Below are 24,207 nucleotides of genomic sequence, written 5' to 3'. Positions count from 1 at the left end.
AGGACGCAAAAAAACTGACATGTCCGGGGGAAAAACGGACGTTTGGTCACCCTAAACTAGACTGTATATATAAACGGACATAGCTAATGTGCTAGTTGCCGCATTCCAAATACGAAGTTCACATGCGGCTCTTCTGGCTCTTTCTGACCCTGGCTCCCATTGACTAACATTAGAATATTGTGGCCCATCTCTCTATAACTGCTGCTGTGAGCCTCGTCATTTTGAGTGGAGCTGAACACCGTGAGTAAATTCACACTCGCTTAGTCCACTTTTTTATACAATCTTTGCACAGGACCAACATTTCCATGGAAAAAAGGCCAACTACATGTCAGGTTTATGGAGATGCAAGCCCGCTCATAGCAAGAACACGTTTGTCTATGTTTTTTTTTTTTTGTGCAATGAGGCTTTTGAGGTTCCATTTTGTGCATCATTAGACTAAAATGTGTTTGATTAATTATACAGTTTTGAATGGCCTTTCTCTGACTCACCTTGCTCACAGTTGACCCCTTTGTAGGCGGGGCTGCAGATGCATATGCCCTGGATGCACGAGCCGTGGTTGGAGCAGGTGGGGTCGATGCACTGCCCCTCCTCCACGTTACACTCCGCCCCCTTCCACCCGGGCAGGCACACGCAGCGTCCCTTCTCGTACATCCCATTCCCGCTGCACAGGACCGGGCACGAATCTGAAATGGGACAAACACAGATTACACTGGCGAACAGGCTGCTGCAGTCTATTAGCTGGGAGACCTACAGTAACCCACCGCAAGAGGGTCCATGGTCTCTTATCTCCAAGCATTCAGCAAATCCTCGAACTCTCTCCTCTCTTTCTCTCCCTCTCTCCACCTCTCCCTCTTTCCGTCACAAACATCAGTACCGGAGCGCACTTATACACACATGCACGACTTTATCCCTCACGCTGTTTCAATTTACTCAAGCACCACCTGAGCCCGGCTACCACGGCAACCCAGGAATTGTAGAAAATCCCCCCCGACGTCACCCCGGCCGCTCCGAACGGGCCGTGAAAACAATCGTGAAAACTGGAGATTAGGGTAGAGAGCATTAGGGCTTTAAAGAATGAGGTGCAAGGCAAAACCTATCTGAATTGAGTGAGGAGAGGAGGGAGAGAAAAGGAGAGAGGGAGGCAGAAAGAGAGGGAGAGGGAGAAAAAGAGAGAGATAGAAAGAGAGAAAGAGAAGGAGGGGTGAGGTGGGTAATGTAATGACAACCATCCAGGTACAGAGGAAAAATAAAAACGTCAATAAGTGGATGATAGTGGCTAAATGTAATTCTCTATCTCCTTGTGTTTATGATATTGGTTGTTTCTCTGCAGCGCTCTTAGCTGAGATAGCGAATGGCATTGTAAATGTATCTTACAGGATGAAATAGATTTGTGTGCAAAACAAAATCCAGTTATGTATTTAACACATCCACACAGCAGCTCTAAGATACAGCTACACAGATGCTTAAAATCATCTTGCAATTCATTCACATTATTCATTCTCTCCATACTTTGTGGTGATAAGATACTGTTGTAGCTACAGCTGGCCTGGGGCAGACTGACAGAAGCAAGGCTGCCAATGCGCCTCTCCGACCACCAAACACTCACACGCTACATTCTAGGCCTTTTTTGGGGGACCCATATTTTAAAAGTCACAAATCTCAAGTCAATAGACATTATTGGTAAATCACAAAATAAATTTGTGACCATAACTGAACATTAATGAGTAGGGGTTAACGATGTTTATTGCGATATCCTGGGAAAGCTCACAATATGGTGGGGAGGCTCACGATTAGGGATGTAACAATATCCAAATCTCTTTGTACGATATTTTCATAATATACATCTCACTGTACGATATTTATGGCGATATTTAGTGGAGGCTAAACAACAAAAACTGTTTCCTCTTAAAATGCCTTGACAAGACTTAATCCAAAGAACTAAAACAAAAAACTAAAACTTAAACGTGCTTAGAACTGTTATTTCTTCTTGTAGTCTGCACTGAAATTGAGCAAAGGATCATGGTCTATGTAGTTCCCTGTGTCTTTTTTAACCACTGCTGCACCATAACTCTCAATTTAAGCAAAGAGACTTGTAATTTGATATATTGTGATGGTCCACGATATTATTGTGAGAACTTTGATGACAGGATATCCCGATATTTTGGTTATTGCTACATCCCTCTGAACAAATAGTATTACTCAGGTTTTAAACAATGAAAAACAGTAATCAGTGTTTCCCATAGAAAATTGGTTAGGCAAGGCGGTGCTGCTGAAAAAGTGAGGAGCAGGGAGAAGAGAGGAGGGGGGGGCGCTGGGGAGATGTATATATATGTATATTGCAGACCTACATGCAGACAGTGACAAGGCGACCCAAAAAAATCTCTCGCGACCCAGACTTTGGGAAACAGTGTTCTAGGCAATGTTGGTGAAGTGTCTAGCCTAAGGACACAACAACCACGGTTCTGCCACTAGCGCTCCACTGTGGTACTATTCCCAGCGGTCTCTCATCCAAGTACTAACCAGACTCAGCCCTGCTTAGCTCTTACATCAGGCTTTGACACAGAGGTTTGGCCACATGTTTTAGTTTTTTGTTTTTTTTTGTATTCATGACAACTTTTTCCCCCTGCAACTTCCTATAATAATGCAAATAGATACAGTTCGACATGTAATTACATTTACATTTTCTCCCTTCACCTCATTGCAGCTATGGCAACTCCAGGCTTAAAATGGTTTCGGGACACCACCCAAAGCCAGGCATACTCCCAGCATAATTTCCTACGAAGTATTGGAGCGTGAAGTCTTGTATTATGCGTTTGATCTTTTGTTAAAAAACGAACTTGGCCGATAATAAATTCAGCTTCTTTGTTACAACTATCGCCGTAACTTGCTGTCTAACTTCTCCACGGTGAATATTAAAACGTGCACAAATGAGGAGATGAGAGGCGCATGTGAATAAGTGATGAGACTAAATAAATAATATGATTTATGATATCACCTGGTACGACATTACGAGGCAGATAACAGCTACAATAAGTTTACACGCAGTCAGTGACAGCGTAGGGAGAAAAGAGCTACTGGGATGAGAAGCAACTTGAGCTGTGAAGATAAAACACAACTGTTCTTGCAAAGGCAGAATTCATTTTATATTTCCGCTTATTGTCAAAAAACCTATTAAAATACCAAAACCAACAATAGACCGCTTACTTTATTCAAGTCTGGTGCAGAATATTTCTCTTTGTGACCCTAAAACTCGTCCAAAAACTGTAATAAAAACATCAGACGCTACATTGTGGTGGTGCAGCTCTTGTTCTCTCAGGCTATTTGAGAAGTGTGTTTTAAGAGCAACAACAGACTGACAGAGAAAGGGAAAGGGTTTTGATAAAGTAAATGCAATGTTTTAAGGCAGAATACTTGCACAATACACGAGTGACACTTCAAGTAAGAAAATGAGAACAAAGTTGTCTCTAGGCGGGGTAAAATAGTTTATAAAACGTGAATTTGAGCGGTTTTGGACAACTGACAGAATACTTTAATGTCAAAATGCCACTGGTTATAGCATGTTTAAATTCTAGAGGGCATTCATGACTTTCACCTTAGTGCAAAGGAAAAACATTAAAGGGACAGTCCAAAAATCTATACATAGGACGTGATTTCCTAGTTAACTAGAGTGTTGAAGACTTGTGGAGACACTTTTTAAAATATTCCATCCAGTCCTTGTTTTTGCAGAGGTCGCTGGTGCTAGGCTAGTGCATGTCAATGGCCATAGTTAGCCTGCCACTAAAAACAGTCTTACCCACTCCACAAAACACTCGAAGCAAATCTATTATAACGCCAGGCTGCCGATGTAAATGTCTGTGTTGATAGAATAATTTTAGAAGTAAAACCAACCTTGCATTTGAAGGATTTATGTCTGAGCAGCAGCAGCGAGTTGTACTTCCTGATAGAAAGCTTGGCAGCGGCGAACTGATATCACCTAGCACCTACCAGACTGGCAAAGTAAAATTCCACTGCTGCTGAGAAAATAGTCCCTCAACATGCGATGAGTCATGCGATGCAATGTTAGTTTTATTTCAAACGTTATTCTATCGACACAGACAATTACATTGATAGTCTAGTGTAATGATAGTTTTGCTTCGGGTGTTTTGTGGAGTCGGATAAGACTGTTTTTAGTGTCAGGATAACTATGGCCATTGACATGCACTAGCCTAGCGCCAGCGACCTCTGCAAATAGAAGGACTGAATGGAATATTTTTTAAAAGTGTCTCCACACGTCTCCAACACTCTGGTTAACTAAGAAATGAGATCCAATGTCCAAAATTCCGTCCTGTCACTTTAATATCATGTTATTTTCTGATCTATGTGATGATAATGTTTCTTCATCAAAAACATATGGTTTCATTTCATTTACACATGTTTAACACAGGCCAAGTTCTTCTCTCAAACAGAAAACACTCTGTTTCACCTTGTGATGTGCTCCACTCTGCTTTTAAACTTTATACACCTTCACTTGAATCATCTGAATCATTTTAGCCCTGGAATTGCCAATCTCTGCTGAACAAAAGGTAAAAGGTAGCTGTTAACTTGTATACTACCACATCGTGACATTGCAAATTGGAACAGAGCATTTTGAACTGTAGAGATGTAGACAGAGTAATAATGCAGGCTTACTCATACATGTGGGAATGAAAATAAATGCCACTCCAGGTATGTTTTTGAGGAGGTAACTATATTATAACATGGCATCAAGCTAAAAATGTGTGTTACATAGGACCTGTTATACCTCTTTTTTTTCTTTTCTTGTTTTCGTCTTGGTTCGTGTTAAAAATAATAACAAAATGTGCTCACTTTCTGATGCGACCACCCTTTGTCAAAGCTGGGGCTGGATTTTGAATACTTTTTAGTATTTCAAACCTTGCCAACTCTTTCCTTCCAAAACCCTATTGGACATCTGTTGGCCTGACTTCTTTATTGACATCACACTTACCTTTGGCACAGTCTGGACCCAGGAAGCCAGCGAAGCAGTGACAGTGTCCAGCCACGCATTCTCCATTCCCATTACAGTCTGTGGAGCAACCGTCCATCGAATCTGCAACAAGAGATCTCACATCACCAAAATGGACCGAGTGTAAAACAGGTTCAGAGACTCTTATTCATAAGTTTATATATTCGTATGTTTATATTTCTTGTTCTAACATTATCAGTGCCATTAAAACTGTGAGAAGGAGGAATGACTTTATATTGCAAAATGAACACCTCAAATATAATGGTACAGACCAATCAACATCAATAAAATGTATAGAAAAGAACACATTTCACCTGTAGCAATGTTGGAATATCACATTTTAGCGTCATTATTATTGTGAAAAAAATCAAATTAAATAAAAAACCCATTCTCAATTCCTGTCTGTGGAGCAACCGTCCATCAAATCTGCAACAAGAGATCTCACATCACCAAAATGTACCAAGGTGTTAAACATGCTCAGATAGATTTTTTTTCATATACTTCAGTGTCATTAAAACAGAGAAAACTGCAAAATGAACACCTCAGATATAATGGTACAGACAATCAATAATAATAATAATAATATAAAAGAGTTGAATGTATTGAATAGAATAAATTTCACTCATAGAAATGTTGCAATATCACATTTTAGCATTACAATTATTGCAGAAAAAAAAAGCATTTTCCATTCCCATTATAGTCTGTGGAGTCTATCAAATCTGCAGCAAGAGATCTCACATCACCAAAATGTACCGGGGTGTAAAACATAATCTGAAAAACCAATCCACATACATATATAAGTCCATAAGCTGGCGTAGCATTCTGTTATTGAATGAGAGATTTGATAAGCAATGGATGACTCCCCAGACACAGGGCCGTATTAGATTAGTCTGATCCAGCTGCTATCGCTCTCCAGAGACGGACCAAGCACTCACTTACAGTCAGTAGCACTAAGCACGTTATAGACACACACAGGTTGAGACGCACACCGCACATATTTACAAACTATTTACAAGAGGGAAGTTTGGATCTAGATTGAGCAAAATCAAATCTGACAAATGCACAAGTTAGAAAAGAGATGAGCTTTGGATGTATTAAATTCACTTATTTACAAAAGTGAAAGGTTAAGAGGTGAAATGTTCCAGTATTTCAGGACGATATGTGAATTAACCAAACATATTCTAAAATGTGTCAATAATAATGTAAAGGAAAACTGTAATGTTAAATGTTCACTGTAACCTTTCTGGTAGAGGGTCCATCACCTTCATGACTCCCTGGTTATTGCTTAGATGTACCGCAGTACGTCAATAATGTGTGCATTTATTCATTTGAGCATTTTCATTGTTATGATAACTTAACTTAAAACACGCATTCTTATTGTGAGCAGAGTAACCTCTCCACAGATCTAACCTTTACTTGGTATGTGTCATGTGCTTGTATCCATGGATAAAGACACAATTAATGCCATACTGTGGAGCATTCCAGGCTGGCGTACTCTCCACCGGAAAAGGTTGATAGGGAGGAATACTCTGTAAAGGTCTGTAAATGCATGTGCACTTCAAAATGTACAAACATACACCAGAAAAGTTACATAGTACACCTTTACAGTCTGTATTCATGGTGCCCAGGGTATTCTTGGAGTCATTATGTGTCAGTGGCTTCCTCAGAAAACCCAACTACAAATGTGCCAAATAAATGGGAGGCTAGCTGGGGAAAGTGTCTTACTAAAAGGCCAAAAGGGCATTAAAGTAAAAGTCGCCTGGCCACTCAAATGCATCATAACAAAGTTAAACTAATTCCTTCACATGTAATACCTGCATTAAGAAACAGAGCATTATCAAGGCAGGAGCTAAAAATACCAGCCAAATACAGACAATTAAAGTTGTGACTAATTCTCTGTTTCTTGCTGCAAAATGCTCAGACTCAGAGGAAAAGACTGAATTTCTCTTGTTGTTTTCACATTCAACAACATGTTTGTACTTCATGTTATTTTAAGCTTCCAGTATTACCGGCATTATCACTGTTGTCAGTATTATCAGTATTATCAGTGCCATTAAAAACTGAGAAAGAAGGAGGTATGACTTCATATTTTTATACCACAAAAATAAACTGGGAGCTAGAAAACAGCACTCTGCCAAGTAAATTACGATTCACAGCTCATTTTTAAATTTTTTCTTGCAAAGAAACACCTCAGATGGTACAGAGAATCAATAGAAACATGTATCAGATTAACTGAATACAAAACATTACTATTTCACCTGTAGCAATGTTGCAATATCACATTTTAGCATCCAATTATTGCGAGAAGGAAACAAACAGACACAAAAAAAGTAGTCATTCTCAGTGTTTAATACATTAGCAGTCCTTTAATTCAAACTAATTGCTTGGGAAACGGACACATTTTTAAGTAGAGCTTTGCATCAAGGAACCACTCACCCATTCACACACATTCACATACACCAGTGTACACTAGGGGCTAGGTGGGCCAAGTGCCTTGCCCAAGGACACAAAAACAGTATTCATCTGTGGGAACTGGAAACGCACCACCAACCTGTAGGTCAGCTGATCTGACTTCTCAACCAGTGATGTTTATGTCGAGAGTGGGAACCTTTGGATCAGTGAATAAACACTCTGAACACTTTGGACTTAAAATATTCATTTAAAAAGGTACAATATTAAGCAACTTTCTGACTGTTCTGTTTTGTGGAAACAAGCAGGCCAGATAAGAGCTTAGATTTATGGAGATGCAAGCCCACTTTTTCAGTGATAAAAACAACCTAAATGAATGAATTGCTTTTTTGTGGCTAAGAAGTTACAAACTGTGAATTTAAATTTGCTTTACTTTAACAATTTATTATTATTATTATTATTTTTGTTTTATTCTTTATATTATTATGTTCTGAATAATCTGCAATAAACCTAATAATGTTGATGTCCCTCCACATACCTATATTCCTTTTGATCAATGGATGAATGTCTGTTGTGTTCTATGGACATTATTGGGCCATACATGCCTGTGTCATTGTGCGTGCGATTCCATTGGGCTTGTATTCTCCAGCAGGCTTTTTCAGGGCTCCGTGTGTAACAATGACATGTCTGTCATGTCAGATGTTGTATGGAAGCTCACATAGCACAGAGGGTAAATAAAGAGTTTTCAGAGGACACAAGGCTTTGCTCCACTCCAAATGAGCTCTGGGTAGGATCTGTTTGTGTGTAGTCAAATATACCAATATAAAAGTTAGAGTTCATAACTTATCTACTATTAACTGTTACTAAATCCAAAATCTAAATGTTTGTTTCAGAGATCTTTTTCTTGCTTTTTTAACCTATACTGTGTGTTTGTGGATAAATCCTGGATATTGGCTCAAGCTAGTTAGGGCTGCAACAAGTTAATCGATTAATCACAACTAATCTATTATTGAAATAACTGCCAACTAATTTAGTAATGGAATAATCATTACTGGACTCCAAAACATGCCATGAGGAGACAGAAGAGGTTTTATTACGCAGAGCAGTAATTACATGAAAATAACTTGAGGAACTGGTACATTTTGTGTTTTTGGTTAAATTGCCTGTAAATCAGTGTAATCCTTCATTTGTCTATAGTTATCTGAATCTGTTTTTGAAATCAAGGCGTTCTGTCTGGTAGCCTGAAGTCATTTTCAGTCTGTCTGTATACTCCATTGGGAGGTCCTCAAGCAGCTTCACTTATCTTATTTATCTGGGTTAAATTTAGTAAAAATCTCATATTCAGATGCTTTTTGCCTTTTAAAAAAAACTACTCAATTAATGAAAAAAAGAATACTGCCAGATTAAATGACTACCAAAATAATCTCTTGTCTATATAGGTTTATATTATCAAAACTTCCTATTTACAACTTAGGGTTGTGTTTTGCTTCATTTTCATGTTTGAGTAATCCTGCATTATCACATATGTCTACATCTCCAAAGCTCAAAATGCTCTGTTCCACCTTGTGATGTCATGAAGCAGTCGTTTTCACCTTTTGTTCAGTAGAGTTTGGCAATTCTAGGGTTGAAATCATCCAAATGATTCTAGTGAAGATGTCTGGAGTTTAAAAACACAGTGAAGCACTTCCTGTATTACCACATAACATCACAAGGTGTATGAAAGAACTTTTGTGTGTTAAACATGTGTAAATGAAACAAAACACAACTCAAGGTATGTCCGTGATGAGGAAACAACATTATAACATAGATCAGAAAAACGGAAATATGGGCCCTGTAATGTAAAACTATAAACTATATAAAAATAGCTTTGATAATTGACGGGGGGCTACACACTGAGACGCAGTCATGCTAACTAATGATATTGACAGCAGGGGCCAGAGTCTAATCATGTTATAGCTGAGAGAGTGAGAATGATTCATTTAAGAATCCAATGGCAGTTCTGTAACTTCTATTGTAAGCTTCAAAACAATGTAAGTCAAGTTTTATTTATTTTTTTGACAAAGTATAGTGTTTATATTCAAAGTATATGCTTTAAAAATAATAACAGTAATCCACTACAGTACATTTTAGTGTGGAGCCCTAAAGTTTCCCTCTCACTGCAAGGTCATGGGTTAGATTATCAGGAAGAATGACATTAAAATAGATAGTAGGCCTGTCACGATAACACATTTTGAAGTACGATATATTGTCAAACTACTTTAGGACACTGACGCGATAACACTAAAGCTGCCAAAAAACTATTCTAAATGCGCAACATAGTAAAAAAACAAACAAACTGCAATACATAAATGAATAAATAGCAGAATGCAACACTTTATAATTAGTTTGTACCTATTATGAGTCATAGAAGTTATGTATTCAACCCTGCACAGCTAAATCTGATACAGTACAGAAAAAAATACCAAAATGTTTGTCACTAGTAGAAAGAAAAAGCACCCATGATAAATACTGACCCCCTAAATTATTGTTCCATCTATCATGTACTGAAAGATAACTCAATATAATAATTATCACGACAGGCCAGGATAGACAGATTTGTACTTGTACATATACATTTATATAGTATGCCTTATTTGACACCAGTCTCTTGTTATTTTTGCTACTTATTTTGAAAGTATTAATATCATTTTTATGTTTGTTATTATATTATACTGTGATATGTGAGCTACTGTGTCCAAATAATTTCCCTTGTGCATCAATAAAATTAGTTTAAGTCTAGATAGACAGACAGGCATTCCCTAAGATCTATGTAAGAGTAGGCAAACTTCAAAACAACTTGCTATAGTCTATGTTTGACTCAAGTAATTCATTTTCAGCTCTACAATCTGTCTTGAAATGACCTCATGTGGTTTCACCTTTCTGTGCACGCTGACTTTTATCCACTCGTACGGGGCATTGGCGAAAGTACAGATTTCCACTGCGGCGAAGGTTGCCTTGTGCCAGCCTTCAGAGGTGCTCCATCAGAGGTGGGTAGAGTAATTAAAGCCCATGTCACAGATGTCATCCTTTATTTGACCCTGTTTCCCTCTCTCTGCTCCTCAAAAACATGGATCAGGCCCGGAGTAGACCACCACAGTCCCCTGGCTCCGTGCGCTTTGGGACGACCGATGACAAATCCTTCAGTGACACCAAGCACATTCACAAACACACACACACACACACACAAACGCGGGGGGAGAGGAGGAGATACTATGTGCTACTATAGCCTGCAGGAGCGTGTCACACATGCTAATGAGACAGGCCCTGCCACTAGGCCGCCAGCTAGCGCATCAGCGGCACTAACCAAAGTCATTTTCACCGCCGTCACCTGTCGATGCGGGGCTGACGGAGAGGAGGAGTGGCAATGAGCTCGCTCCCACACAAACCCGGAGAACTCGCAAACCTACATGACACTTTTAAATAAGGGGAAAATACGGAAGATTGGTTCTGGCACATGGCATATACAATGAACAAATATGCAAGATCACCGTGGTTCTTTCTTTAGTAGGAGACACGAGCATTCAATGTACAGGCACAAAACAAATGTGGTAACACTGTCCGGCAGAAATATCTTGCTATAGCGGAAGAACTTCAGTTTCACAGCAAGAGAGTCCCTGGCTAGGTTAAGATATGAACAGTAAAGCCAATAATAAATAAATAATAAATAACTTAATTAGACTCCATATAAAACTAAGGATGCACCAATACAATACTAGGATCGGATATCGGCGCAAATATTGAACATTTTGTTAAATCAGTTATCAGTTCCAAGATATCTGTTCAGTTGATCATCTTATTTTGGTCTATAAATTGGTGTACTCCAATTTAGAATAAGAAATGTTGTGTTGGACAATGTTAGTCCCAAAAGTAATATTAAACTTTATTTTTCTGTAGTTGTTCAATAATTACATTAAATGACAAATATCAGTTAGAAAACACATTTGGGTCATATTTAACCATTCGCCATTTGTGTTTAATGGCAAGTCTCTGCTCTAGAATCGGTTGATATCAGGCATCCGCAGTTACTTAAAGCCACAGTATCAACATCAGTATTAGTATATGAAAAGCTGGATTGGTCTGAACTGGTACCTGTCAGTGTAACTACTAAGCAAGCATCCTGCAAATTATAAATAACTGCAATATAATGAACAAATCTGCAAGGTCACGGTGAACCTCTCTTCAGTAAATGAGCACTATCTGTACTCAGGGACTATCAGCCAATGTGGAAATTGCTTCTGACATGACAATGTCACCAAATATGTCATTGGGTACTTGACCAGAAGAGTATAATCACCAAAGTACTCGCTAAGTGCACACTCAGTTATTGATGGGAGCAGCAGAAGCAGCAGCTACAGCTATACCACAGCCTTATCTAAGTGGAAGAGTAGTAGTAGTAGTAGTAGTAGTAGTAGTAGTAGTAGTAGTAGTAGTAGTAGTAGTAGTAGTAGTAGTAGTAGTAGTAGTAGTAGTAATAGTAGTGGCTGTATTAATAGTTACAAATAATCTGTCTCCTAGAGTGGGCATGCTTTTTGCAACTCTGCCAATTTATCCAGACATGGTATAGTAAAGGTGGTATAAAAGTAGTAGTAGTAATAGCAATAACAGTAGTAATAGTAGTAGTAGTAGCAGTAATAGTAGTAGCAGTAGCAGCAGCAGCAGCAGCAGTAGTAGTAAGTAGTAGTAGTAGTAGTAGTAGTAGTAGTAGTAGTAGTAGTAGTAGTAGCAGTAGTAGTAGTAGTAGCCGAAAGTAGTAGTAGTAGTAGTATTAGTAGTAGTAGCAGTAGCAGCAACACTACATAGTCATTGCTGTAGTACTTGTAATAGTCGTAGTAGAAGCAGCAGCCCTATAGTCACTCTAGTAGTAGCAGTACTAGTAGTAGTAGTAGCAGCAGCTCTATAGTGACTGTAGTAGTAGTAATAGTAGTAGTAGTAGTAGTAGCAGCAGCAGCAGCAGCAGCATCAACAGCAGGAGCAGGTAGTAGTCATAATCAGTCTCCTAGATTAGGCATTTCTTCTAGAACCCTCCATAGGAGTAGTTGAAGGTAGAGCACACCACACACAAATATACTGCATGCAATGTATGTATTTCCAGACTAGTACTTTTGACCACAATAACACCTTTATCTCCTGGCACTAGAAAATAACACCTCCTCTTGTCTGCAAGGTCATGATGGTCCTTTAAAAGAAACATAAAAAGTATCCATCTGAAGACCTCCGGAGGCAGCGTGGGAGAGCCTGCTGTAACCATGATATAACCCGCCGATGTGTCAGCTCAATGTCTTAACTATAAAATCTCCAGGCAATTAACAGGTAATGTATGAGGGGTCAGGCCTTTATTTGTTACATTGAGTTGAGCTTGGTGTGTGTGTGTGTCTTCACCCTCCAAGACATCCTTCCTCCACCCTGTCCCCGTTAGGAACCACTCAAGCCATAAGTTATTGCAGTTAATGCTATTATAAAATGGGGGCTTCCAACCGAGCGATGTGATTGGTCAAATAAGCATTGCAATTGTACTTTATGAGCCTGTAAAGTTTCCACCATGGTTTATGATGCTTGTGAAAAAATTAAAATGGCTACTCAGCTAAAGTGAGCACAACCTTTAGTTAATCGACTTTTTTTTTTCTTTTTTTTTCTCGTTAATTTGCTAAAAGTTATATTAATATAGGATAAATTCTTTCTTCTCCTCTTCAATAGCATGGTGCCAATCATGTAAAAAAGGCACAATTATGGAGAATACGTGTGATGCAGATGAAGTATAGTAATTATGTGCAATTAATAGCCCGGCAGGAAGCTAGCGTGCTCTGCCTAGGCTCCGGGGCTGAATTAAAAGAGATGGTGCTAAGAGGAGCTACCAACATGACAGAAATGATTAAGTTAGGCCGTTTGTAGGTCACATGTAAATGGCAATAACACTGCAGTCGGCCAATCTGCTCACTGCAAAAAAAGAAAAAAAATAAATAAGTGGAACCGGGGTTTAGCAAAAGGGGGGGCGTAAAAGATCTATTTTAGAATCGACAGATGGTCTCAATATGTTTGCTGTATTTTTCGTCAATAGCAATTAAAGTCAGAGTTGTTTTGGTGTGTGATATAATGCGGGCCAATTTTAGAAGAGCATTAATAAGCATAATCACCGTTACATAATAGGAAATTGTCGTTGAGCCAATGTAGTTAGATGGCAATGGTTTCTCAGTCACTCAGATTTAGTCGTTATAGTTGTGCCTGTCCCAAGTTAGATAAATAAGGAGTAAAACAGTAATAAAATCAAATGCTTATGAAACTGGATAAAAGAAGACACTGGAAGGCTCTGTACCTCATTTTTCCACATGTATTTGAGAAAAAGTTGCCCCAGTACAGATATATTGTATAAGCAGCTCTCGAGGTCATTTGTATTTGTATCTAATTTGTAAAGGGTTTTATTGTCATAAAATCAGGAATTGTGCATTAGCATGTTAGTTATTGTTCGCTTTTCACAGGAGTTTTGACTTGATGATAAAGCTCATTATAATTTATTTTGAATAGTTAGGTAAGGTAAGTGAGGAATAACTTTGGACCACTGTAAACCATATAATTGACTAGTTCTGTTTTTCACTTTTTCAGACGGTACAAATCAGGTACAGACCCTTGAATCTATGTTAGACCCTTGAATCTATATCAAACCCTTGAATCTGTATCAAACCCTTAAATCTATATCAGACCCTTGAATCTATATCAGACCCTTGAATTTATGTCAGAGCCTTGAATCTATATCAAACCCTTGAATCTGTATCAAACCCTTGAATCTATATCAGACCCTTGAATCTATATCAGACCCTTGAATCTATATCAGACCCTTGAATTTATGTCAGAGCCTTGAATCTATGTCAGACCCTTGAATCTATATCAGAGCCTAGAATCTATGTCAGAGCCTTGAGTCTATGTCAGACCCTTGAATCTATGTCAGACCCTTGAGTCTATGGCTATGTTCAGACTGCAGGGCTTAATGCTCAATTCCGATTTTTTGTGAAATCCGATGTTTTTGCGAGGTCGTTCACATTTCCAATTAAATGCGACTTGTATGTGAACTACAGTGTGAACATTAAACGGCCCGAAAGTGTCCCGCATGTGCACTGGAGGACACGATGACGTCAACCACAGCGAGCGTGCTCTGTGTTTACGGAAGTTGTCCAAACATGGACTCGAGCATTGAGCACCTGGCGATTTTAAAGTTTCTCTTGTATCGGAGCCAGAACATGAACAACTTACTTGTTTTAAGGAGGAGATTGAGAAGGAGAAGGACGAGGTTTTTGGCCGTGGTGTTTTGTGGGACAGCGGCAGCAACGTCCATTGAAAGGAACGTGTGGATGCGGAGACGTAGCCAAGAGTGGTGAGTGGTGATGTGCTTCGCTTCAGTGACATGGAGTTCATTAACAATTTTCGCCAACTTCAGCGCAGAATAGTGACATTTGTGGCTTGTTGATAACGTGTAGGTCGGATGAATGCGCTTTGGCCGTTCAGACCGAAGTCGCATGTCAAAAGATCGGATATGTATCGGTTTTAGGACCACATATCCAAGTGGCCTGGGTCGCATTTGAAAAAATCGGATCTGTGTCGTTCAGACTGTCAATAAAAGATCAGATCATTGAATCCATTTCAGACCCTTGAATCTATACCAGACCCTTGAATCTATTTTAGAACCTTGAATCTATGGCAGACTCTTAAAACTATATCAAAACCTTGAATCTATATCAAACCCTTGAATCCATTTCAGACCCTTGAATCTATACCACACCCTTGAATCTATTTTAGACCCTTGAATCTATATCAAACCCTTCAACCTATATCAGATCCTTGAATCTATATCAGATCCTTGAATTTATATCAGACCCTTGAATTCATTTTAGACCCTTGAATCTATGTCAGACCCTTGAATCTCTGTCAGACCCTTGAATCTATATGAAACCCTTGAATTTATGTCAGACCCTTGAATGTGTATCATGAAACATATTTTTGAAATGATTGATATTGCTGTTGCCTTGTGATGAGTTTGGATGCAGATCAGAAAGTCTGGAAATTGCTTTCACAAATGCAAACTCATTGCTATGTAGATCCATTTAATCATTTTCCAATATATTTTTAATTTTAAGTGCAATTAAAGCCAGAGAAAGCCTATGTAACTTAGCAAGCAGTTCGCCATTGTCTCCATGGACATGTTATCACTTTGTCTGGAATGTTCTCCATGGACAAAACCAGGTGACAGCCCCAGGCCAAGCTGCAGATCAGGTCTGTGGAGATGCGCACCATGCTCACAGTTGTATGCGTTTCATATATGATTCTGAGCAATAAATAGCATCTCTAAATTAGTAAATGCAGCGTAGAATGGTTTAATGCTATACAGTGGGACATTCCAGGCAACAATCCATGGAGGCAAGCATGTGATGGACCCTCTCACCATAGTAACCCGTTAATTTGTCCCTCAGTGGCGAAATTGAGTAGTATACACAATATTTTATTAAAGCATCTCCAAATCTTTAAACAACAACCATCAAATCCTAAATCAACACAAGAAAGTTCTGAGGTCCTCTGAAACCAACTATACAACTATACAACTCCAAATAATTTCCCTTGTGGTTCAATAAAGTTTGTCGTAATCTAAGTCTGTACAACACAAGCTTCATATTTGTGCCCCACACAACATATTTTTTTCATGTATGTTGCTCCCTCTCTGGCCTGTGATGATCTGAGGGGGGGAATTTGTGCAGAGATCAGGCTGAAATGTAATCCCGTGTGACTGATGTGGGACAGTTAGGAGCTGACCAGAGCCACGAGCGTCGGCCGCGTATCTTTGGCTCCTCTTTTTCTCCAGGAAAGTTTCAATATGAGGATTATTCAGAACGTTTGTGACACTGTCTCTGTCCGCTTTCATCACAAAGCTCGTTATTTCTGACCCAACGCCTCTCGCACAACACAACTCCTCTGCTCCCACAAACTTTTATAATAAAGTATCTATACGCGGCTTAACATTATACGAGACAACTAGCCAGAAGTAGAGCTCTAATTTGGCTAGCACCCAGTTTCATTTAGTGTGGTGGGTAAAATGCTTATATTATAAATGAGATTCTCCTAATGTTGTGAATTTTGTATCACTTATAAAAAAGGCTACATAAACAGAAAAAGGGAAAAACAAACTAAAATGTTAATTAAAATTAAAATTTAAAGTGCACTGTGTAAATTTCCAGGTTGAGGGTTTAACTGTTTCCACAGAGACAAGCAGGCCACATCACCAGGCCAAGTTACAGGTTAGATCTATGAAGAAGTGGACCAGACACCAATGCATGCCTTTGCAGTAGTTTTGAGGAATAAAACCATTTGTAATTGAATAAATACAAGATATAGTTGTTTAATGCCGTATTGTGGATCGTCCAAGGCAAAGCAACGGCATCACCATGGAGACACCTTTAAAATTAAAATTAAAGCAGCCGCATTCAACACATGCAATAAAAACATGTTCTAGATATTTGGTATAATGAATAGCCAAAATGAAATAATTATGTTCAAACACTATGCACTCATCAATATTTTACACATGTATACAGTCTAATAAAACACAAAACAACATGGTCTATTGTGGTGGTAACATCTGTAGCCAGAATTGCCCAGGGCAGATTGAAGGAGATATGGCAGCTGTACTGTGCCTGAAGCCTCCCTTGTCCAACCGCTACCAGTCACTCACACTCGTCCTGGAGGAGAGGGGTGAGAGGTGAAGAGAAGAGAATTGTTTTGCCCAAGGACAGAAGAGTGTGCTGGTTAGTGGGTGATTGGAGCTCTACCCCCAAGGCTCCTGCTGACCTATTTTTTTTACAATTTGGTCAAAAGAAGCTTCATTTCTACCACAGAGGTAAAAAGAGGACACATAATTTGCAGCTATCTACTTCAAAATAATAGAAGTAATTATTATGAAGGTAAAATCATTACTATAATACTGTTTAGTTGATTTAGTTTGTTTGGCAGGGACCATGTACAGGGGGATTAATCAAGGAAACACTGAAAAGATGCTTTGTACAAAACTGTAGCTCTTGGAGATCATTTCCATCTACAGTCCTTGATATACACAAAACATAGAATACAAAAATAGAATTAACTATGCATTCTGTCTACAGTTATATAAAGAACAATGACATTAAATAGGGGGAGTGTTCACATAACACGTTAAAATTGAGACTGAACTGGGATTAAACTGACTGGACTAACTAAGCAAATCAAGTCTACAGCAGGACTAAACTAGGACCAAACCAGAACTTAACTCTGCTCAAACCAGGACCAAACTAGGATCAAAACAAATGTACCCTACAGTACTCTTACTACCATTTTAGTAGTAGTATTTTATCATCGATGATCTCCTCAGTAAATCTATTGCATGATGTGCCAGATGCCTTCCAGTCCATACATTTACACAGTATAGCAGTGATCCCCAACCTTTTTTTTTCCCTCTCAAAGACTGGTAAAAAGCATTTTATTTTTATTTTTACGGGGACCACTGGAATGGGGGGAGGTCACTAATAACCATGCCAAAAACTCCCATAGTTTGAAAGTAATGAGCTTAATACTCATCTTTGATGTTTACCAGGTTAATTCACATTATAATTTCAGAGCTAAACATAAATAAGGTGTTAGACCAGTACAAAATGGCCCGTGGCTTGGTTTTGGGCCCTGGTCCAGTGGTTGGGGACCCCTGCAGTATAGTATGCATGCATGTTGTGGCCATACCGGCTTGTCAAAGCCTGATCCTGTCAGATCTCAGAACCTAAGCAGGGCCAAGCCTGGGGAGTACTTGGATGGGAGACCACTGGGAATTCCAGGTGCCACAGTGGGAAGCCAGTCACAAAAACTGTCGTAGTGTCCTTAGGCAAGATACTTCACCCACATTGCCTAGTATGAAAGTGGTGTGTGAGTGATGGTGGTGGTTGGAGGGGCCGATGGCGCAGATTGGCAGCCTCACTTCTGTCAGTCTGCCCCAGGGCAGCTGTGGCTACCGTAGCAGCTTACCACCACTGAGTGTTGAGTGAATGAATAATGAACTGTAAAGTGCTTTGGATATCTTGAAAGGTGCTATATAAATGCAATGATTATTTAATTAATTAAATAATTAATTAATTATGGGTAAAATGTCATTCAAATTAAAACAGAATTAGGTAACTTGTCAAGCACCAGCTTGTTTCCATGGAGTTATATCTTTGACATTATCATGATTTTCAGTAAAATAAACTCAACATTTCCTCCATATCTCCTAATTTTTCCTTAAACTGCAGCATGGCATTTCTCTTATTAAAATACACTGGCCTTTGATTCCTTCCTTTGAACAATAGCGGGTGTGTGTTTTGTATCTCTGGTTAGACGTGTAAATAGGCAACCAAATGAACCCTGACATTAATCCGTTAACATTATTTTCCCTTTCAAGCTGAACCTCTTCATTAATTATTTTGAAAAAACTAGCGCAACACAAGCTGGTATTGTGGGCGCATCTGGTGTCTCTCTATTTGTTTCAATTATAGAGAAGAATGCACAAGGAAGTTAGGTATTTTATCCACTCGGGCAAAAAAAAGAGGGACTCAAAATAGGTTTCGGTGAATTCCAGTTCTTACAGACGGGAGCAGTGTCAACAAATATTTGCGAAGATTGAGATGAAGAAGTGGTATTTGAGCGCCACATGCTGTCACTCATCGCGGAGAGGAGAGAGAGATATCCGCTATGTTTTCCACTGCGATTCTGTTTATTCATGCTTAGACACAAAACATAGGCGTCTAATGTTGTTGGTGAAGTTTGATATGTGCAAAAGAAAAGACCAAAGACTGACGTGGAGCACTGTTTATCTGTCAAAACGCCAAATCAGGCATGCAATGGTCCTCAGTCGAGAAACCCCTATGAGTAATTTTGTTTGGGATTTCAAAATTAAATGACCAAAGAGATTTCAGACATAGATATAAACAGGTATGTGGATTGGTAGGTTTTAGATGACAATAGTATTTAGCACTGATGGGGGCCAGCTAATATAGTATATAGTTAAAATGCTGATTTGCATTTGTATGATCCAGTCACTAATAGAAAAGATCATGTTCAACGTCTGTGAATTTACGTTTTGGATATTTCTTATGAAAATACAATGAAGACAATGGGGGAATTTGACTATTGTTTCTGTTCTGAGAGCATGATATATCACATTCTACAGTCTGAAAATGACAAATACACAGTATGATAGGATCTGTTTCAAAAAAGCACTGCCAGTGGCTAAACGACAGCCAGTCTACAAAAGAGTCATTAGAGTGTAAATGTATCATCAGTGTATATTTGTTATAGACAGGGCTGCACAATTCATGAAAAATTGAACTGTGATTTTTTTGATTATTGCAGTTGCGATTACATTTCCAGTATATATTTAAAACTCTGGTCCTGTACATAGTGCATATTGCAAACACCTCCAGGAGCATTAACATCTGAGAGAACACTGAAATATGAACTGATAATCTAATACAGGAATGCAAATCAGAACATGTTGCTTTTTATGCAAAAAAATCTTTGCAGAGAGCATTCTATTGTCTAATTGCAGCCTCTGTGATTTCATAATTGCATCAACTCAAACTGCGATTTCAATGTGATTGCAATATATTTTGCAGCTTGAGACAGCAGCGAGTGGGGAGTCGAGGATCAATCTCATTGCTATGACTTTTTATGTGTGCCACAACTAAACTCCTTTGCCATACAGCAGAACTTTGGATGTCAAATTTTCTCACATTTAATTTGTGCAAATAAGTGCCCAACATACTACATTTACATTTAAGAGGTTGTCACTTGTAATATTTATTGAGTATTTGAATAAAACTAAATGCTATCTGAAAATATGTGAACCACTCTCCATAGTAAGACGTATGATTAGCCCTGATCCACAAACATGTGCTTATCTTCACAACATTAAGCCTCTGCCTGGTTTATTATCTGTGTACCTACAATTAGGTTTGGTAGCGTTCCCTGTTATTTCAACAGTGTGCTGTGCCAAAGCCAACTGGACAAAGTGGGAGTGGAGCGAGTGCCCTGGTAATTACCCACTTGTCTGTATGGAGCCTTGTGCATTATTCACATCCTTCCATTTACATTGCCATCCGTGTGTGTCATAGCAACGAGCTGCAGTTAGCCAGGCCTGTCATTACTACAGGAGCTGTCCTCCCCTTCTCCAACAGTTGTCTGCTGCCAGGCCAAGCTCACTCGCATAATAGGAAAAGTTCCCCTCAAATGTCAATGAGTTTCAAAGCACTGCTGGCTCCAGTCATGATGTTTTCTGCATTTTGACGTAAGGGTTGCAAAGGGACACGCGTGTGCTGGGGGGAGATAGAGACAGACACCAGCATAAAGGTAGGAAAATACATTGGGAAAGCTCTGCCAGAAAATCTACTGTACGGCCTTAGAGAGCTGGAGGTTTTAGCTGCTGGATATTCATTTTATTTATGTATTATTTATTTGACAAGGACATAGCAGTTACATCGGGTAAAACAGATGTAATATTTTAAGTGATATAGCATAAATGCTCATTTTTAATATGAGGCTTTTTGGGCAGTGCAGTACAGTAGAACATTTTGAGTGTTTGGATTGATTGAATAAACTTGATTATTTGAGACATAGCCGAATCATACGAGTGTAACTGATTCATCATTTTGTATGCATTTTGTATGCAGTGTGATGTAGTGATAGAAACAATACAGTGTAATTATTAACACAAAAATGACAGTTTCCCATGTAGTACTTCTGATGTAGATCAAGACCATTCTAAAAATAACCATATTTTTCAGACTATAAGTCACACTTTTTCATGGTTTGGGTGGTCCTGCGATTTATACTTCGGTGCAACTTATATAATAAAATGTTCACTTTGACAGCTGCAAGAGGGCGCTCTAGACTTGTGTGCCAGTATCTGCTGCTCCTATTACTCCTCTACTGCTCTGCGCATGTCTCCTGCAGAAAGAGCCGCTGTCCTGTCTGTATCATGTCAGTCGATTGCACCATTACTTTTGTACCACTGAAAATTTTAAACTTAAACAAACATAAAGACATCGAAACCATCCTATCGAGATTCAGAAAGGCCAGAATAATTTTAACCGGAACTGATGCTGAGGCAGACGACAGCTACGCAGAAGAGGAAGCAGTGCCCCATTTACGGCAGTAGCTCAGTTGGTAGAGCATTCGCCCACTGATCTGAAGGTTGGCGGTTTGAATCCAGCTCTCGACATAAAAACACAGATGAATGCTGTCATTGTGTCCTTAGGCAAGACACTTAGCCCACCTTGCCCACAGTGTCTGCGTACACTGGTGTGTGAATGTGTGTGTGAATGGGTGAGTGGTTCCTTGTTGTAAAGCGCTTTGAGTGCCTTGAAGGTGGAAAAGCGCTATAGAAAAAATTTCCCATTTACCTCTGGAGGTCATGGAGTTGCTCAAAAGTGACACAGAGGATGGATAATTAAATGGATTTAGTGATTTGGAGTGAGATGGAGAGTTTAGTAAAGTTCTTATGTTCTGTTGTTTATGCTATAGTTTATCTGAAGAACTGTTCATATGTGACGTTAACAGCCTGTTGTTCTCTGTTCTATTGTTATTACTATAACTTGCCTTTCAAGATGAAATGTCGGTTCCTGGACTCTGATAAATAAATAAATTTCCCCCATATAGTCCAGTTTTCTTCCCCAGTTTAAATACTTCACTTACTGTAATGAGTATATAGTTTTCATCATAGTTTTAAAAGCAATTGCTGTTTGGGTACTAGTGTTTTGACAAGCCTAGTCTCTCTAGTTTTAAATTCTAAATAAATCCTAAAATTCTTACAAATAAAAGTGGTGCTATTTATGTCCAGGTACACATCACTGTGGCACTGTCCTAAAGTGTGAGCAGCCAGACTTTCTCCTGACATGCATGGGCACAGATATAGAAGACAACCTCCATAAATTTTAGCCAAATAAAAATACAATGGTCAAACAAATCCAAAAACAGTCTCCGGGGGACATGTGTGAAAAGGTATAAGGAAAGTGAAGAGTGAGTCATACTTGGGAAGCTGTCAAGGCTTTGCTGTACTGGAGGACCAACGCAATAAAGTTAACTCAGTGTCCATCAACCATATGGAGTACAGCATAAAATAATCATACTTGAACTTTAAAATAGTAATGCCAAGCTTGTTTGTATATAACCCAGTCACTCAGAATTGCGTGAAATCCAGTATACATACTTCTCTAATGTGTGTAGAATCCCTCAGTCGTCCAGATAGAATCCATACTTCACTAATAAATTATGAAAATGTGAGTCACACATTTAACACACAACCCTGCATATTTAGGCTGAGTTCTAAAACAAGTTCTCAAACAAGAAAACTCAGTTGCACCTTGTGATGTCATGTGGTAATACAGGAAAGGCTCCACTGTGTTTTTAAACTCCATACACCTTTGCTGGAATGATTTGAATAATTTCAGATCTGGAATGACCAATCTCTACTAAATAAAAGGTAAAATGTAGCCGGTAACTTGAAAACTACTGCCTCATTACATCAGCAGTTGGAATAGAGTATTTTGAAATTTGGAAATGTAGACAGACTAATAATGCAGGGTTAGTGTGAATGAAACAAAACAGCTCCAGGCGTGTTTCTGACAAGGTAAGAGCATGAGAACATGGCTTAAAGCTCACAAGAGTCAGTTTTGTGTAACATAGGATGTTTAAAAAATATCAGAGTGGACTGAAAAGCATTGCGGATCTCTGCAGAATCATTGAGAGAAGCACTAATCTGTTAATCTGAGATGAGAATGGCCTATGAGCTCCTTCGTTTTACATGCACCACTGTTTGGAACTTGAATGGAGGCATGATGGAGATAATGGTGACCAGACTATATAAAAATACAGTGAGAAGGTGAACTAAGTTAGTCTTATACTGTAATTGTAATGAAATGTGCATTTTGAATGTGTGGATTGCAGATGGAAAGTAACAGCAGCTAAATCTGATACAAATAGTCTTTTCTTTCGTAAAATTAATGAATTTGTACAAGGCCCTGACAAATAGAGAAGAAAGAAAGATATCAGTCTGGACTTGGCAAATAAAGGCATAATGAAATTCAGTATATGTCCCCATGGAAAGCTGTGATGTCAATATTTCTGTGTCAGGTCGATTTCTGTCAGATAAGGCAAAGAGTCAGTACAATAAGGGCACACAGGGGACTCAAACTGCTTTAAATTCACTCACTTCTCTTTCAATTCCTTCTGAAAAGACTGTAACATATACAGTAAATGCACTCTATTTAACAATATATGAACGTATGGCTGCTGATATGATTGGTCTGTTTATCTCTTCAAAGTATTATTATTGTTAGTGGGAGGAATGCATTTGATGAGCTTGGAAAATGGAAACTTTGGCTTGATATAGTTGCAGAATTAATTATATTTGTTGATATTTGACCGATCTTTCAACACATACAAGTACATAAACAGTGCAGCGCCCAAGGACAGATCATTTTAGACAGTAACTTAATCAAGAGAACCTAGCTGAAGAATTGGTGCCTTTATATTGGAAGAGGTAAAAAACTGCATCAAAGCATCTCCAAAACTGCAACTACTGTGAGATGTTCCTGATCTGCAATGGCCAGTGTCAAAACCAGTATCTACCAAAGCTGTATCTTTTTGTATATAATAACTAATAACATATACAAAATAATGATAGTTTATATGATCATGTGATCCTACTCATCTTCCTGTTAAAGGCA

At 38.8% G+C, this 24,207-nt stretch overlaps 1 protein-coding gene and 1 pseudogene across 1 annotated transcript in view; one reads left to right on the top strand and one right to left on the bottom strand.

Annotated features, from left to right (window-relative positions):
• Nucleotides 1–24,207, bottom strand: part of tenm1 (teneurin transmembrane protein 1) — a 514,380-nt gene that overhangs the window by 180,283 nt on the left and 309,890 nt on the right. The window contains 2 exon segments of the mRNA XM_055159441.1: nucleotides 489–683; nucleotides 4,985–5,086. Of these exon segments, the coding sequence (XP_055015416.1) occupies nucleotides 489–683; nucleotides 4,985–5,086 (297 nt within the window).
• On the top strand, nucleotides 18,180–18,297 carry LOC129410777 (5S ribosomal RNA; annotated as a pseudogene).

The sequence above is a fragment of the Boleophthalmus pectinirostris genome, unplaced genomic scaffold, assembly GCF_026225935.1.
Source record: "Boleophthalmus pectinirostris isolate CB_2022bp ecotype Guang Dong unplaced genomic scaffold, ASM2622593v1 HiC_scaffold_23, whole genome shotgun sequence".
NCBI classification, from domain to species: Eukaryota; Metazoa; Chordata; class Actinopteri; order Gobiiformes; family Gobiidae; genus Boleophthalmus; species Boleophthalmus pectinirostris.
This window is presented reverse-complemented; position numbering and strand designations above follow the sequence as displayed.